The following is a 17,385-nucleotide window of genomic DNA, read 5'->3' on the forward strand; positions in this document are numbered from 1 at the left end:
CCCTTCAAAGAACTGGGGCGGTGGAGGGGCTTGAGGCGGGAACAAGTGTGCTCTCACACACCGGCTTGATTCTACTAACGTGAAACGTTGGGTGCACTCTCAAGGTCCTGGGAGTTGCAAGCGTCGACGCCGGGTTGATGACTCTGGACACTGGAAACGGACCCACAAATCTCGGAGCCAGTTTCTTTGAGGCGACATGCAGTGGTAAGTCTTTGGTAGAGAGCCAAACCTTTTGGCCTGGACTGTAGGTGTGCGCGACCCTGCGATGAACGACCGCAACAGCCTTCATCCGAGCTGAACTGGAGAAGAGACTGGCGAGCACCAGCCCAAACTCTGCGACAACGTCTGATCATGGCATGTGCCGATGGAACCATCACCTCTTCCTCGTTGTTAGGGAAAAGTGGAGGCTGGAAACCATTGACACAATGGAATGGAGAGAGACCTGTGGCCGCCGTGGGAAGGGTATTGTGGGCAACCTCGACCCATGTGAGGTGGTCACCCAGGTGGTCTGGTTCGGGAGACGAGACAACGTGGCGTAGTCTCTAGTTCTTGGTTCAGACGCTCCGACTGTCCATTTGACTGAGGGTGATATCCTGATGACAGGCTGACGGTGGCACCTATGAGTCGACAAAACTCTTTCCAGAAGGCGGAAATGAATTGTGGACCCCTGTCGGAAACAATGTCATTAGGGAATCCATGGATCCTGAATACGTGATTCATCATGACCTCTGCGGTGACTTTGGCAGAGGAAGCTTGGTCAATGGGATGAAGTGAGCCATTTTGAAAATCGATCAACCACTGTTAGAACCGTAGTCTTGCCTCTGGATGAGGGAAATCCTGTCACAAAATCCATCGAAATGTGTGACCAAGGACGATGGGGAATCGGCAGCGGCTGGAGCAAGCCCATCTTAACTTGAGATGAGGTCTTATTACACGCACACACCGGACAAGCCGCTACATACTCGGCCACATTTTTCTTCATGGATGGCCACCAGAAACGTTGTTGAATCCTGAACATTGTTCTTGCTACTCCCGGATGGCACGAAGCACAGATGAGTGAGCCCAGTGGATGACCTTGGAGTGAAGAGCCTCAGGAACAAACAGCAGATTGTTGGGACACTCGCTAGGCGCTGGATTCATGACATTTGCCTCTTTAACGTCTGACTCCACTTGCCAGGAAAAGGCTCCGATCACCCGGTTAAGTGGAAGGATGGTCTTGGGCTCTACCGCAAGTGGTTCGGGATCGTAAAGACGAGACAAAGCATCGGGTTTTGATTCTGAGACCCGGGACGAAAAGAGAGTGTGAAGTTGAATCTACTAAAGAAAAGTGTCCACCTGGCCTGACGGGAGTTGAGACGCTTAGCCTTTCTTATATATTCTAGATTCTTGTGATCTGTCCAGACTAAATACGGTTGCTCTGCACCCTCCAGCCAGTGTCTCCATTCCTCGAGGGCAGCTTTTACAGCTAACAATTCCTTGTTTCCCACGTCATAATTCCGCTCTGCCGTTGTCAACTTCCGCGACAGGTAAGCACATGGATGCATCTTGTTGTCTTCTGCAGAACGTTGAGACAGTACTCCTCCAATTCCCTCATTGGAAGCATCCACCTCGACCATAAACTGGCGCTGGGGATCTGGAATGGTGAGTATGGGAGCTGATGTGAATCTATCTCTGAGAAGTTTGAAAGCAAGATCCGCCTGGGGGTCCACTTGAAGTGAACCTTAGGAGAAGTCAGAACATGCAGAGGAGCAGCAACAGAACTGAAATTCCTAATAAACTTCCTATAGAAGTTAGCAAATCCTAGGAACTGCTGAACCTTTTTCCTGGAGTCTGGTGTGGGCCACTGGGATACTGCACTGACTTTCGCAGGATCCATTTGGATATGATTAGGTGAGACTATGTATCCTAAGAAAGACACCTCTTCTGTGTGGAACTCGCACTTCTCTGCCTTGACATATAGCTGATTATCCAGTAGTTTCTGCAAAACTTGGCGGACATGGTTAACATGAGATTTAGCGTCTGGGGAGAAAATCAGTATGTCATCCAGATACACAAACACTGAAATATTCAAGAATTCCGCAAAACCTCATTCACAAAAGCTTGAAAACAGCGGTGCATTGCACAGTCCAAAAGGCATTACCAAGTACTCATAGTGACCATTCTGAGTGTTGAATCCAGTCTTCCACTCATCCCCTTGTTTTATTCTAACCAAGTGATATGCATTTCTTAAATCCAACTTGGTGAATATCTTGGCCGTGTGAAGCAGTTCAAAAGCAGATGACATGAGTGGCAGAGGATAGCGGTTCTTCACCGTAATGTCATTTAGTGGACTGTAGTCTATGCAAGGTCTCAGAGACCCGTCTTTCTTTCCCACCATAAAAGAATCCCGCTCCGGCTGGAGACGATGAAGGACGGATAATCCCTGATTTGAGTGAAGAGGAGATGTATTCATCCATTGCTGTTCTCTCAGGTCTCGAAATCGAGTAAAGTCTCCCCTTGGGAATGGGGGCTCCCGCAAGAGATCAATGGGACAGTCAAAATCTCGGTGAGGAGGTAGCGACAAGGCTTTAGACTTGTTAAACGCTTCTTTTAAATCATGGTAACAGGAAGGTACCTTGTGTAGATCAGGATAGTCAGGGTGATCTATAATGATCCTACTAGAGTCTGTTGGTGCATTAACAGGTTGCGAAAGTTTACACCTGCCCTTACAATCCTCTCCCCATTCCTTAACTTTCCCTGAAGGCCAGTCTATGTGAGGATTGTGGATCTTCAACCAAGGAAACCCCAAAATAATCGGGTGCTGAGTCGACTCAAAAATATGAAATTGCATGCTCTCGGTATGGTCCTTATTTATAGTAATCTGTATGGGCTCAGTGCAATGGGTAACTGTGAACAACAAGCGGCCGTCTAAGGCACTGGCACTAACAGGATGAGATAGCGGGACAGTTTTATTTTAGCTGTTTGACTAGGCCCCAGTCTATAAGGCTTTCGTCAGCCCCTGAGTCTATTAACACACCTTGGTCAATGGTCTGATTGTTAATACAAATGTCTACCTGAGTAACAGGTCGAGGAGGGAAGTCTGGGAAACTTGCTCACCAGCGCCCTCCTTTGACTGGTGAGCACGATCTTTCCCGGCATGAAGCGAGTTGATGACCCGGCTGGCCGCAGTAGAAACAGCAACCCTCCGTGACGGCGCTGCCTCTCCTCCAGAGAAAGCCTGGTTCTTCCAAGCTGCATGGGTTCACCGGAGTCATTCGGAAGTGTAGTCCTCAGATGGTCCGGTAACATGAGCTGGAAATCCTCCGCTGGCGGCGCGACCCTCCGAGGCGAATTCTGGAAGCTGGGAATAACATCTCGGTTGCGTCGACGCTCCCTCTCTCTTTCCCGAAGACGGTTATCGATCCGGATGGCCACAGCGATGAGGGATTCCAGATCCCGGTGTCTCCAGTGGAGCCAGCTGGTCCTTTATCGGTTCCGAAGTCCTGTCATGAAGGCGTCACGAAGAGCCGGAACATTCCATCCGCTGTCCGCTGCTGCTGTACGAAACTCGATGGCATAATCAACCACCTGACGGTTGAGCTGACGTATTTGAAACAGTCTTCTGCTGGCCTCCGTAGCAGGCGATGAGTGGTCAAAAATGCGCCTCATAGTCTCTATGAAATCGGCCAATGAGTAACATAGTTCGGTGTCTCTAGACCATTCTGCAGTAGCCCAGGCTGCAGCTCTTCCCGTTAAATGAGACACAATAAACGCCACTTTACCATGCTCAGATAACAAGCTGCTGGGTTGTGTTGAAAATGCAGATCACACTGTACCAGAAAGGCTCTGCAATTCGAAGAGTCTCCGGAAAATCTCTCCGGAAGAGCCAGCCGTAACGGGAGGAAACAGCCTGACCTGGGTCGTCAGCAGGAGTATTGACAGGCAAATTCTCAGCTGTGGATGACGTCACCGGAGGAGCAGTATGTTGATGAGTGTAAAAATTATTCATTTGGGCAACCAGTTGTTGCATCTGTGTAGATAATTCTTCCTGAACCCCGGCCTGGCGTCCTCTCAGCTCTTGTATTTCCGGCTGACTTTGTCCAGTTTTTCCTCGTGATGAAAAATCGTCACGCCCTGTACCGACAGAGCGGCGTGAAGCGTTCTTGGGTCGGCTGGGTCCATAATGTGGTCAGTTCGTTCTGTTACGATCTCAGACACTTAGGAAGTAGGACCCAATTGCACGACCCGGGAGACAGAGATAAAGTATTTGTAAGTACTTTATTTTTCGGTTCTGCAGTGAACAAAATGAAAGCGCTCACGTAGTGAGGGATCAAAAACTTTTCAAGAGCACAACATAACCCGACCTGATCATGGCAAAAGACCAGACGAACTGACAAGGAACACTGGGAGACAGGGGAATTTAAGCACATGGTAACAAGACACAGGTGGGACCAATCAGGGGCGGGGCTGACACTGATGAGCATAGGAGACAGGTGTGATGACAGGTGAAAACAATCAGGAAGCCTGGAATGAGAGAAAGCGAACATAAATGACCTGAACCTCTCTAGCATATCTGTCGGTGCACAACAATATGTGCCCTGGATGGACTAGCGGCCTGTCCAGGGTGTCCCCTGCCTTCGCCCAATGTCAGCTGGGATCGGCTCCAGCGCCCCGCGACCCGAATGAGGATAAGCGGTATTGATAATGGATGGATGGATGGATGGAAATTGAATTAACTGATTAATATTAATCAATGATATTAATGATAGTTCATGTAAATTTACTGAGAGCGAATAAGGACGGTAGATTTGGTTTACAGGGAGGTAAAAAGGAGAAAATAAGAGACAGAGAGATGGAAAGGGAAAAGAAGTGGCATATTTTAGTAAGATAAGGTAGATATTCAGACAGGAAACTTTGTGAACTGATGAGACGTCAGCTAGAATTATCAGTGAGGAAAAGATCAGAGAAAAAGACATCAATCACCTCATTCAAAGGGCCAATTGTTTGGCATTGAATGTCAACTGAATGGAAACAATGGTAGATCCTGATCACATCTACTGTAATAGGCACAGTAAAACTGGTAAGTGGATGTCATTTTACCCCCCAATTGAAATCTGCTGTAAGTTTTAAATGAGTCGAATCCAGCAATCTTATGTTGTGTTCATTGATTTTTCTTATATTCAGTTGCATTTGACAAGAGTTTTATTTATTTACACCAAACACACTGTATGTGTCCTCTTTTCTTATGGCGTACGGTTTAAACCTCTTCAGTCACACGATATTGCCGTCCTACCCGGATCATGTTGACTTGGACTCCATCTTGGAAGAAAGCCCAGATCTGAGGAGCCACTTCCTCCCAGGCCTTCCCCATCGTCCTCAGCCTCTCCAACTCCTCAAATGTTGTGTTTGCCTGCAGGAGTGATGGAAAGAAGTGTGTGTGGGGGGGGGGGGGGGGGATTGTGTGCATGTGTGTGTGTGTGTGTGCATGTGTGTGTGTGTGTACACATGTCAGAGAAATGTGGTTTCTCAACATTGAAAGGACAGGAAATTGTTATCAAAAACAAACATGCGCACACAACTAGCCCATATCTGGGTGCACACAATTCAGAAATATGGGAACACATGCAAATAAAATCCACTCATGTAAACGTCTGCATATGTAGGCCTTCACAACATTTAGAAACTCACATACATACATTGTCACAGTTCTAATCTCCTGCTACAGAACATTCCCACATTAAACTATCTGTGAAAACAGGCTTCCCAAAGACAACACACACATTCTCACACAAAGAATTCCCGCGGGCCTTTTCAGATAACCAGCAACTGCGCACCAAATGCACTCTGGGCCAAATAGTCAAATATTTACTGCACGCTTATCATTAAAACCCTGGATGTGCGTGGGTACAGTGCCTTGTGTGAAAAATACCAAAGGCTGGCTATTTCAGCATTCAGTCATGGGCAGTGGGGGATGAAAGCGCTCAAGAGTACACCCAATTAAACGCCTTCCTCTTGTGTGTGTCTGATTTTGGGGGACAATGGGGACAATGGAGCCGGGTGACAATGGAGGCTGTTGGTGACAACTGGCCGAATGCATTCAGCCTGCCCAGTGAATCCCAGTCAGGTTCCCACAAGTGAGTGCTTCCTCATTCCCCCGGGGCTGTTTAACGGCAAGCAAAAGCCGGAGGAGGCCTGGGGGTTTTCTTGAGGTGATTTCTTCGGAGGGGAAGTGAGGTATGTTCTGCCTAACTTAGCATATACCTCCAGTACATAGGTGCAACAAAGTGAGCCCTCGTAGCGAGTTTAGTCAGACTCAAATCTAACAATGCTTGTTCAAAAGTAACCAAATAAAATAGCAGTGATGGCACCCTTCATAGATCCTCATTACACAAGAGCAGTCACAAACAGTGTGAAAACATAGGTTTATGTGCGTCAATTGGAGTTTCTCCAGAAACAAACGGATGCATGACAGAGTTAAGAGGAAGATAACAAAGCGCCTGTAGAGGCCATGTTTTTGGTCTCGTATGGCAATGGATTAACCTCTTAGTCATTACTTTCTTAGAGCAATTAAGATCCCAATCTGAGGGAAGAGGAAAACAAAGAGGGCATTAAAGGTCAGGAAAGAGGAAACACAAGTGTGTGTGTGTGTGTGTCTCTTTCTCTCTTTGTGTGCGTGATCCCACGTCTTTCAGGCTCTTTCTGCTTACATAACAGTGAAAACACCGTGGCGCCAGTGGACTGTGTGGTAGTCACCACAGCCGATCAGCCCGTGTTCTTCCATTGCAACCAAGCCATCCATGACTGCTGCCCCCCTGAAGGGCTTTGACCAACACGTATCTACATCTAGATACAAAGGGCTGGACATGACATGAGGAAAGCCGATCCCCTTTTTAGGGGAATGCATTGTTCACTGCAGTAGGCTTGATTGCACCAAAGAAAATCAAAGATGCGGATGTCATGGAGTAACAGACATCATCTAAAAGATGGTAATCTGGAGAATCTGTATCTATCTTTAAACATTTTTCATTAGCTCTCCATCTGTTTCTTTGTTTGTTCAATACTACCACCAACTACCTAGTTAGTCCACCATCTAGTGAAAATAATAACCCAAAAGGTCAAATGCATCAGATTAGGCAATTGAGTGAAATATCAGAATCCTGCATGAATGAGTGTATGAAACAATGGTTTTCCACCATGCTTGGAGAAAATGCATCCACAGAGTCGCCAACGCTGCTTACATTTCGTATGATTTGCCGGGCGGCCTGCAAGTCTGGAGCGTAGAGGATCCGCCCCATCAGCATCGGCTTGACAGAGTGCCACACAATCCTGGTGGCAGGGTTGGACTCCAGCTCTTTCATCAGATCATTGCAGAAAGGAGCTGCAGGGGAAGGTTGTGTGGTATGTACTGAATACATTGGATACATATTTGTTTTGCTCATCCAAATATACTATCATTATCTATCATACTGTGCAGGGTGAAGATCAGATGAATGAAGAGATAAGATGAAGAGCCCTCAATGTTGAAAGAAGGAATAAAATGTTTGCTCCTATATGACACATTACAGGAGGGGGCCACACAGTTTGAGCCATAATGGCCTCAGCTTGATTCTACTTGAACTTTGTTTTGACTCTGGCCTAACCTTCCACTAACTTCTATTCAACATGTTTAGGATTCAAGATATCTTGCAAATTAAGACGCAGGTTGGACTGAAATCATTCCTTTTTAGTCGTAAATGAAGTTGTGCTGTACAAATCCAGTGAGTCTTACACACTAAACCAGGAGACCCTTTTATAAGCCACAAATTAGAGTTGGGTTACTTCAAAAAATAACAGAGGCATTGTTCCAGTCTCAAGAACAAATCCCTAGTTTCAAAGTAAAGCCAAAAGCTTGAGACCAGACCAATGCCTAACATCTGCCATACTAACATAGTAATAGATGTGTCTACTCACTGGTGCCGTTGTCATATGTGTACTGGCCCTGTGACCTGTGGCCGCTGATGCCCAGGAAAGCTTTGTAGTTATTGTCCTCGTACCAGTTAAAGGAGTTGACGTGGGAGAAAGTGCCCTCAGTGTAGCCACATACCAGGCTGGAGGCAGCGGCCATCACCTCCCTGAAGGACAGATTGTTCTGGAAGAGAGGAGTCATGACCTGGAGAAGCTCCCTCGAGCTATTCCTCTGGTACAGCTGTGGAGAGATACGAAAGTATAGCAGAGCTTAAATAAGAATAGATATGTGTTAAAGATGGGTTAAGGAGCAGTCCAAGTGGATTAGAAGTACACACAATAAGCAACTATATTGACAAGAATATGGTTCATTGATAAAAAGCCAGTTCAAAATCGTACTTTAAAATGACCACAGTGTAATGTTTTTCTCCCGATTTTAACAATTCAATGGTGTGCAATTTGCCAGAGCTCTGATTAGTACCTCTGGCTGATCACAGAAAACTATTTTATATTTGCATGACTACCTGTTTGCAAGGAGCAAAAAACAGGGGGCTCACCCTGATGCTTTGCTATTTTTACAATTTGTAGATCAACAAAGATAAACTGAAGCATGACATGTTCTTTTATAAGCGAAGAAAAGTCTTAACCTCAGTTAATTCCTTGCTAACCCCCTGTCTCTACGGTCTATAGGAGAGACACGTTGTCTTGACCACAGACTGTCTATCGTCTGAAGTCAAGACAAAGACAAAGTGTCGTGCCAACAGGACGTCAGACTGTCAGCGACACTTCACGACCCATGGAAACATCCACAACAAACAAAACCATTTTTATGAACACACCCACTGAATGTTTAAAAATACAGGTAAACCTTAACTTACATGTATACAACTTCACAAATATATATATATATATATACACACACAAAAAACAGATCCCTTGACGTTTAACCTTTTCCACGTATCGAGGCTACACCTGTTCCTGCAGCCATGGTGTTGTTTCCATTGGGATGGTCCCAGAATGATGATATATCTGTTTTTTTTGGCTTAACCTTTTCTCGATTTAGCCTTCCTATTACGCACTAAATGATATCCCCCTACTGTCTGTTTGCATGAAAGCTCAGGCAGGGGAAGCAACAATTTCCTGACAGCTAAAAATAGCAGGCGGTGAACTTTTGGACTGGACCATGCCTTACCTCTCGCAGTTTGTCCGAGACAGCAGAGACGACCTGCACCCAGAGTTGAATTTCAATGCCTTGAGAGTGATTATCCAGCACAAGAGGAAGCTGAAGAGAAACAGGAATGCATATTTTTAATATTAGTACTTTTCTGTTTCTCAAAATCACACATTTCTCAGAAACACAATGTCTTCCTGACACAGAGGAAGTTACTAATATCCCCCCGCCTTGGGTCACTTTGTTTGTTTTGATGATCGAAAAGAAAAGGACGATACCGGCCAACTTGCAGTCGGAAGTATTCGAATGCATGCCGTTATTAAAATCAAGTCCTGTCTTGTAAATTCAACTGATGCAGTGCAGAGACATTCATCACAGTGATGATCTTGTTTCGTTTATGTCAAATGTCATAAAAATGTGTCATTGATGTCAATTAAATGAATGATTAACTGATATATACAAACAATTTTAATTAATTAGGTGGGAAAATATGCAGTGACGAAAACATGTCTTAGTGAACCATATATATATATATATATATATATACACAGTATATATATTATCTGCTGAGCATTGCTGTCTCTTGAGGATCTGCTGGTTGGCCCAGAGATCTTCTCGCCAACTCACAACACAATAGTTCCAGGAAGCAGCAGGAGGCCTAGACACAGAACTGCCAGAGGAGACATCCTCCACCGTTACATATTGTATATAGATTATCATCAGAGAGCAGTGGCCACAGACAGACATGCACAACTTCCTCAAGAGTTTGCTCTTAAACCGTTTCCGTCTAAATTGAGGAGCATAAAACTATAAGCATTAAGAATCTTGAGTCCGTGATGGCACGTCATTATGTGAATGCAAATCAGGGATTTGTCTCTACCCTGAAAATTGGGGGTGTTGAAAAAAAGTCCTCGTCCGCTTTGGGGGGGGGGGGGGGGGGAACATTGTGAACAAACTGTTCCCACAGCTCTTGGGTGTATACACTGAACCCAGATCACCCATGTAGAATAAATGAGGGAATTCATTCATAGTGGGAAGAAGATGGCATGAAATGATGGCAAGATACATTTGAGCCTTTTCGATGCGGAAGACAAAGACAGACAGAAGACTAAACACAGTTGACCTAGTCCCAAGTGATTGTGCGTGGATGAAGATGAGGCAGAGGTCATCTATTGTTGCCGTCTGTCTCATTGTGGCCTGTGTTTACTCAAAGTGCCCTTTGGTTACTGAAGAGAGGAGTGTCTCTTCACTAAGCCAATTACAGACAGAGGCCACGTTCTGCCTGCTCAGCTTACGCTCATGGCTGTTTCCCATCACCCGTACCTATTTGAAGCATGTTGGCCGAACTTCAGCACCGTCTTAATCAAGCCTCTTGCAGGTAAATAAGACCTTGCATGAATGTCATATGGTCTTCGCGACTATAAAGTGGTGTTAGTTCAATCATTTTTGGAGGTTACATTTTTCTTTTTTTTTTGCAGGTTGAAATGTTGTCTTGGTGTATCTAATCTAAAAATGTATTTGAATAAGACATTAAGTTACAGGTAAACAACTGGAGTTGAAATTGTTATTATTGTTTTCAATCTTTCCAATAGTGTTTCAGTTTAAGTTCCCACATGTAGTAAATTATTATGGTTGTGTATTTTACTTATTGTATTACTATAACCACTTTGCATATAATCCTTTTGATACAACAACCTACTAGGTGGTGTCTATATGTTAAATATTCCAGCCCTTTTGAAATATTAAATTACTGCTACTTAAAATACATCTTTCATGCGTATGTATAATGTACATATTGGGGTTATTGTAATGCAACGTTCAACATTCCTGGAGCATAGTAGTTTATAGTTTATTTATTTAAGACACATGCCAACTTGCATTTCTCTGAGAAATGTAATTTGTCCCACCCTCTGAGTCAGAGTCCTAATAAAAAGAACACCAGCTGTTTATCACCTGGTATGTTCCTGGCCATCATTGCGGTATGATGGGCCCGTATGGACTTGTTAGGTTTCGGTTCAGCTGTTTTGAGTACAAACTGCCAAAGTGAAGTCAGGCCTGAACCGAAACCATGAGCTAATCCATGGAATGTACTAAATATGATACAAAGTTAAAGCTGTGCGACAGAGTAATAAGGGATAGCATTAAGTATGATGAACAAGAAATGTTGCTGTAAAATGCAGACAATGAAAATATGATGTAATTTGGGAACCTAAATAGGTTTCCTACAAGGGGGTGTTCTACATTCATTGGTAGAAAACAAATGCTCTATGACTTGTCATCAAGATTAATTAATAAACGCTTACATGGCACTGTTTGATAACTATTTTTCAAATGTCATATCCTGCCTAATACTATATTTCCTTATGACAGCAGTTGGCTCAGCATTTGGTGAAAAGCCATTGAACATTTTTGCAAATAAGCTAAAAAAAACATCACAGCCCAGATGGGACCTGCCCAACCACAGCTCTATACTGGTCTTCCAAATTTATAAACTAAATTGATAACTTGTGTACGCATTTTATTCATTTAAAATGATGTTTCTATAAACTTTATACAGACCACAGTGGATGGCTGCGACTGGTGTGAGCAGTGTGGAAATGTTGAAAAAGGGCTCCCAATTTAATTTGGGTGGAATAAACGCTTTGGATTGTACAGTGTTTCTTCATAAGTTAAATTAGAAAAAATGTTAAACCATTCAATAATACGCTGTGGCTTTTAGCAATAAGCCGTGGCACATAATACATGATGGCAATATCCCAGACAACACTGACCAGTCTGAAGAGCTTGAAAAAGTCGATATTAGCATAGAATTTGTCCTCGATGATCTGTAGCCGCTGAGGAGTAAGGATGCACATGGCATTGCGAACAGCGTAGAGTCCTCTGCGGCCGGGGAAGATGAGGAATCTCTCCAGCAGGGTCGGGCTGCAGGCAATGTCCTTCAGATGCAAGGCTGGGACCCCAAAGGCAAACTGGAAGAAAAAAATGATGTGGACAGGAGACATGCGTTAGTTTAAATTGGAAGGCATTAAATACTGATATCATTGCACTTGGACATCTGTTAGGGAACTTCACAGGGCAGTATTTTCTATCTGGTTGTTTCCTGCATCAACTGAGTCAACTGCTGCATCAACTGGGGCAACTGGGGCAGCAGCAAAGCACATTTTAGTTACGTAATTGGAAGGCTCACCTAACAAACACCATCAGTTTAAGTCTTAGCTCTATTGCGAATATTGTCACCGCTTTGCCTTGCCGTTAGACATCCCTTTCTGACTGGGAACTGAATACAAACGTATTGGTGTTCTCTTCAATGCCAAAGAATCCTTTGACAAAAACCGTAGTTTCACTTTCAGCTTATTTATAAATATTGTGTGCACTTGAAGCTATGGTTGGTTATGTTTAGAAACTAGCTAGAGTAGCTTAGGTTAGATTTTTTTCATTATCCAACCGAAATATTCAACCCAATGTAACCAACTCCTTTTCAATGAAAACAACGTTAGCTAGTTACCAGCTCAAAAAGTCCCTAAATCTAGAGAGAAAGTCACAAAGTCCGTCGGCTATTGTTGACCGCCAGTTCCTTTTGGACTTCCTCCAAAGCAACTCGACCAAAATTAGCATGATGAACGTTAACATATCATCTCATATTAATGAGTGTAAACCAATAACATGGCTATCATTATCTGTAAAGCTAACAGTTTGTGGAAGACTTCGGTGACGCACAGGTGTGCAGTTCGACAAATTGTTCCAATCTCCACACTCACGTTCTCATGGACTTTGTGGCAAGCTCCCGCCAAATCCATGAGAGTTTAGGTCCCACTGTCAAATCATCGAGTGTTTGAGGACTCTCTTGCTGACATTTTCAGCTCTTTATGAAAATGTTCTGTCAATCCACATTCCTGCAGACTTTGCCTGATGTGAAGTTTAATAAGGTGTTACCAGTGAAAGCATGGAGACATCAATTTTATTTTAAATAAACAAAGAGAACACATGAGTGTTCAACCGGAACAGCTTCAGGCAGCATTCCTTATACCGTTGAATCAGCGAGTCGATGTTCCCAGAGGCGCTACAAGGCATTTACTTTTAGAGACTTTGTAGTCATAAGAATTGATTCGAGCAATGTGTGGAAAATAAAATGTTGGGTCAACACTGACAGATGGAGATAGTCCTCTCTTCTTCGTTTGTTTCCAACACGAAACGAATGTTTAAAATAATGTTGAAATGTGACACATGTATACTTCGCTACCTAACTCTGTTGGGTAACAGGGGAAGTGGCTCAGGGAGTGTTAGGCTCAAGCACTATCCTCTACAGTTATTGTATTTCCAAATGTGTGTGATCGGCTGTGACTTGTTCCAGATGACCTCTGAGCCCAAACGTTTTGTTGTAGCTCAATTTCTGAGAGAAATCACTGCTCTTATGGTCAACTTCCCTAAAGCGATGGAGGAAGGTGCGTGTGCGTGTGCTTACCTGTTCAGGCCTGATTTGGGCATTGACTAGCTGATACACCACAGACTCTGATAGAGGAATGTCTCGAAGCAGGAATGATGTCAGAGTCTCGTCGTCTTTCAGGATAGTCTCCACCTTTAGGCCTCAGCCTACATAGAGAGACAGAGGGAGTGAATGAAAATGCTCCAATTCAAACAACAGGAGACCAGTCACCAATATAGGAATTTACCCAAACTACTATACGTTGTGACACACTTTGTGGGCAAGTTGTGACAAACCTGTTGTATTAAAAGTTTAGGAAGATAGGATGAAGAAATTCTACCTCTGCACCCCCTCATTATATTCAGTGACATGCCTGTGCATGGATAAAGTTCTCCGTCGAGCATATTGCTGGTGTGGCCAGCATCCAGGTTCAGCTCTTGATTGACAAGGATTGGTTTTTTTCATGCACCCTCTTGAAACAACAACAAAAAGCTAGAAATGAAATAGAGGTAAATATAAGTCCTGTTTCTATCCAAGAAGAGGTGGGACAAAAGTACCTGACAGAGCAGTGAGCCAACAGGACGAATAACAACATTATACCTTCTCTGTTGATGGTAACTGACTGGTGAGGTTGCGCATACCAAGTGAAGATTTATAATGCACTGATCATTGAAACAAAAGTCTCTTTACTGTCATTTGAATGCTTTGATTCTTGTATGAATTAAACAAACAAGTTAAAACAAGTGAATCATTGAATTTACCAGGTGCTGGTAGGCTAGCTGTTTCCCACTTGCTTCCAGTATTTGTACTAAGCTAAGCTTCATATTTATGAGGCTGAGTGAAACTTGTTATTTTCATCCAACTCAGAACAGAAAGCAAATAAAAGTTATATTCCTTTAAGAATATCCAAAGTGCCATCACTGGCCATCATACAGCGTGCCTTTCTTTAGGGACAGGTCATTATGGGTAATATAGCAATAGACGCATGGACAAAAGGTGCATGCGCGCATACATTTAACATGTAAACATACACAATCAAGGGCCTTGGACATAAAACACACATGTTCACTCAAGGTTTTCTGTTTAATATTAGGGTTTTTTTCAACAATTACATAACTTGGTACTCAACGTAATTCAGTTTTCTTTCCCAGGGCCTCATGGGAACTTGTGTGGAATGTGGATCCATATCTCCGTTAGCTCTGTTCGGCCATCGACATATTTCTCCATGAGAGTGGCAGCATAGAGAGCAACCAGACGTAATCATTCACAGGCTGGAATGCACTCGGCTTCATTCCAATCCCATCATAAAGGTTCATTTGGCTGGGAAGCATACTGTACAGACAGTACAGAGATGTATATGTTGACATTAACGGAACAGTTTGCATGGTGCATCTGTGTTTCTACAGTCTGTTTTTTCATGGAGAGGCGCATGGATGGAGGGCGCGTGAATTGCGTTCCCACCAAATAAACACTGGTGGTGAAACTAAGCAGCTTCTTTCTTTAGCCCATGTCATGTGATCCTGCTATTGGCTTCACAGCTATGACTGATGGGAAAATGTGTAAAATATGATGTAGACTGTGATGCTGTTTTTGACCAGACGGTGCTTGACTTTATATTATATTATATTTATTCCTCAACATTAGCCCATAGAAATCCCCTATATGTTTTATAATAGCAATCACAACAGAAACAAATCAGTAGCAGACTAAGTATGGCTTGCAATACAAAGTCATGCTGTAAATTAACGTTTATAGAAACGTTAAAGTGAGAAAAAAAACTAATCCAGAAGTCACATCTGCTCCAGTTGAAGTTGCGTTTGCCTCTACAGACAATTATATGTGTGCACTGTGTTGATGAAAGGCTGGAGCACTGACCTGAGACCTGTTCAGGATGGGTGCGCAGGGTGTCCATGAAGTTACTCATAGCGTTCAGTTCTTTCCAGAGGCGCCCGAGCTGAAGAAACTGTGGGTCACTAAAAAGAAGCTCCTCGCCGTCCGCGTAAAACCGAGCCAATCTGAAGTCAAGAACAAATCACGCACATTATTCTCATCGGAGAGCAGATTAACAGCATTGACCTTCACATACGATTGTATGCATATACCGATGCTTTGAAACAACTCCATCATTATACCAGAAACATATTCTCATCGACTTCATGCCATAATTCTGCACTTTCATCTCAGATCAAAATGTAATTCAACACCTCCAGTTAAAAACAACTTCCCTCCAACATGCCCAGGGTGAGGCTTACATGGAGTTGTTGTAGTTGGACACCAGGCCGGGAGATTCACCCCGGGTGGGGTATTGAAAACAAGGGTTGTTGGCATTGCAGAAGATTCCCTGGATCCATGGCAGGATCCCTGTGGAGGGCATGGCCTTGTTGGGGAAGTGGCCTGGGGGAAAGTAGATACTGTTGGTATTCAGTCCTTTGTGAATATTTTTGAAAAAGACATCATACTTCATAGATCAAATGTGTTTGATGTTTTCATACATTCATGTTGACGGTAGAGTGGATTCACTCGTCTCAGCCACACTAGCCCCATGAATAGCATAACAGGCCACATAATCTCCATGAAGAAACGCATCTGGTTGGAGAGTAAAACATAAACTGTAAAACAGCATCTTGTGAGGTATTCGGAAGCGATTGTTGGATGAAAAAGATGTAGAAAAAGGGAACTCTAGAGTGTGAGGCAATAATGCCCCAGCACCATGAAAAAGCTGAAAACAAACTCAGATGAGTAGCTACAATAGAGTTCTTTAATAAATCCCCAGTAATGTGTAGGTCGATTAGATATTTTCACTTCACATGCATTATGGCTCATTAATATTCCTACTGTAAATTTTTGTTTTAAGCATAAAAAGGTACATTTAAAAGGACTAGCGGACTATAAAACATAATTAAGAAGTAATTCCTATAGTTCAGGCAACTGCAACCACCCGAGGGATAAATGGAGCGTAGAACTGATGGATGAGTGGATTTTACCCTCTGCCTCCTGCGAATGGTCCAGTTCTTCCACAGCAGGAGTTTGACCTCTCTTCCTGAGCCCATGGCACCTCTTCTTCACCCCCGCAGGGGCTGGCACCAGCCAAAAAACCTGTATTCAACCCGTCCAAATTACACTTACAATTTAATGAAGCTACCTCAATTCATAGAAAAAACTATAAAGACTCATTTGTATTTGGAAAGCTAGATGTTGTGGATGAACTCCTTGTGTCCATGCATTCATCCTGTTAGTACTCCATGCGAGGGCTAGTAAAAGCTCTGTAATGAGGTCAAGGAGCTCAAGAGACTTCACATGGTCAGCGTAACAATAGACCTTTCCACATGCTCAAACGCCCCCCCGCCCCCCCCCCCGAGCTATTCATGGTTAAAGTCACTACACTGAATATCACACATTCCCAGTACATGCAACATTACAGAATTCTAGGTCAGGTGCAACTATTGTGTCACGTTATTGCTCCCACATTACTCAACAGTTATACATTGAATACATCCCAAAGCATGGCTCTAACCCAGAATATCATGTCACTCACCTCAGAAGAACACTTGCACTGTGGAGCGATACACAATATATGAAGCGTAACGCCACATATTCGAGCGAGTGCTCCTCAGGGTTGCTACACAGCTAGAATCCAGACCTTGTGAATAGTTAAGCAGATTGATTTTAATCTTCTCAGTGCTGGGAGACTAGTAACCGATGAGAACATTATCAGAGGCCCATATGACCTAACCACCTGGCCTACGTTATACTGCATAATCCCACCGGTTATAATCCTACAACTGGTGCACATTTAATATGAAACATTGAATTGCAATTTAACGTATATTAGCATCTCTATCGATTATCAGGCTTGGTAAATCAAGCA

The 17,385-nt window shown here is 43.6% G+C and overlaps 1 protein-coding gene across 1 annotated transcript in view; it reads right to left on the minus strand.

Moving 5' to 3' along the window:
* LOC130205902 (retinal-specific phospholipid-transporting ATPase ABCA4-like) overlaps positions 1-17,158 on the minus strand; it is a 38,572-nt gene extending 21,414 nt beyond the window's left edge. Inside the window, 11 exon segments of the mRNA XM_056433435.1 lie at positions 5,273-5,389; positions 7,218-7,357; positions 7,930-8,164; positions 9,116-9,205; positions 11,866-12,063; positions 13,557-13,684; positions 15,393-15,532; positions 15,770-15,911; positions 16,010-16,103; positions 16,502-16,613; positions 17,053-17,158. Coding sequence (XP_056289410.1) covers positions 5,273-5,389; positions 7,218-7,357; positions 7,930-8,164; positions 9,116-9,205; positions 11,866-12,063; positions 13,557-13,684; positions 15,393-15,532; positions 15,770-15,911; positions 16,010-16,103; positions 16,502-16,567 — 1,350 coding nt within the window. The 5' untranslated portion in view covers positions 16,568-16,613; positions 17,053-17,158.
* Positions 17,159-17,385: the final 227 nt, after the last annotated feature.

Source organism: Pseudoliparis swirei, chromosome 16, assembly GCF_029220125.1.
Source record: "Pseudoliparis swirei isolate HS2019 ecotype Mariana Trench chromosome 16, NWPU_hadal_v1, whole genome shotgun sequence".
Classification (NCBI taxonomy): domain Eukaryota; kingdom Metazoa; phylum Chordata; class Actinopteri; order Perciformes; family Liparidae; genus Pseudoliparis; species Pseudoliparis swirei.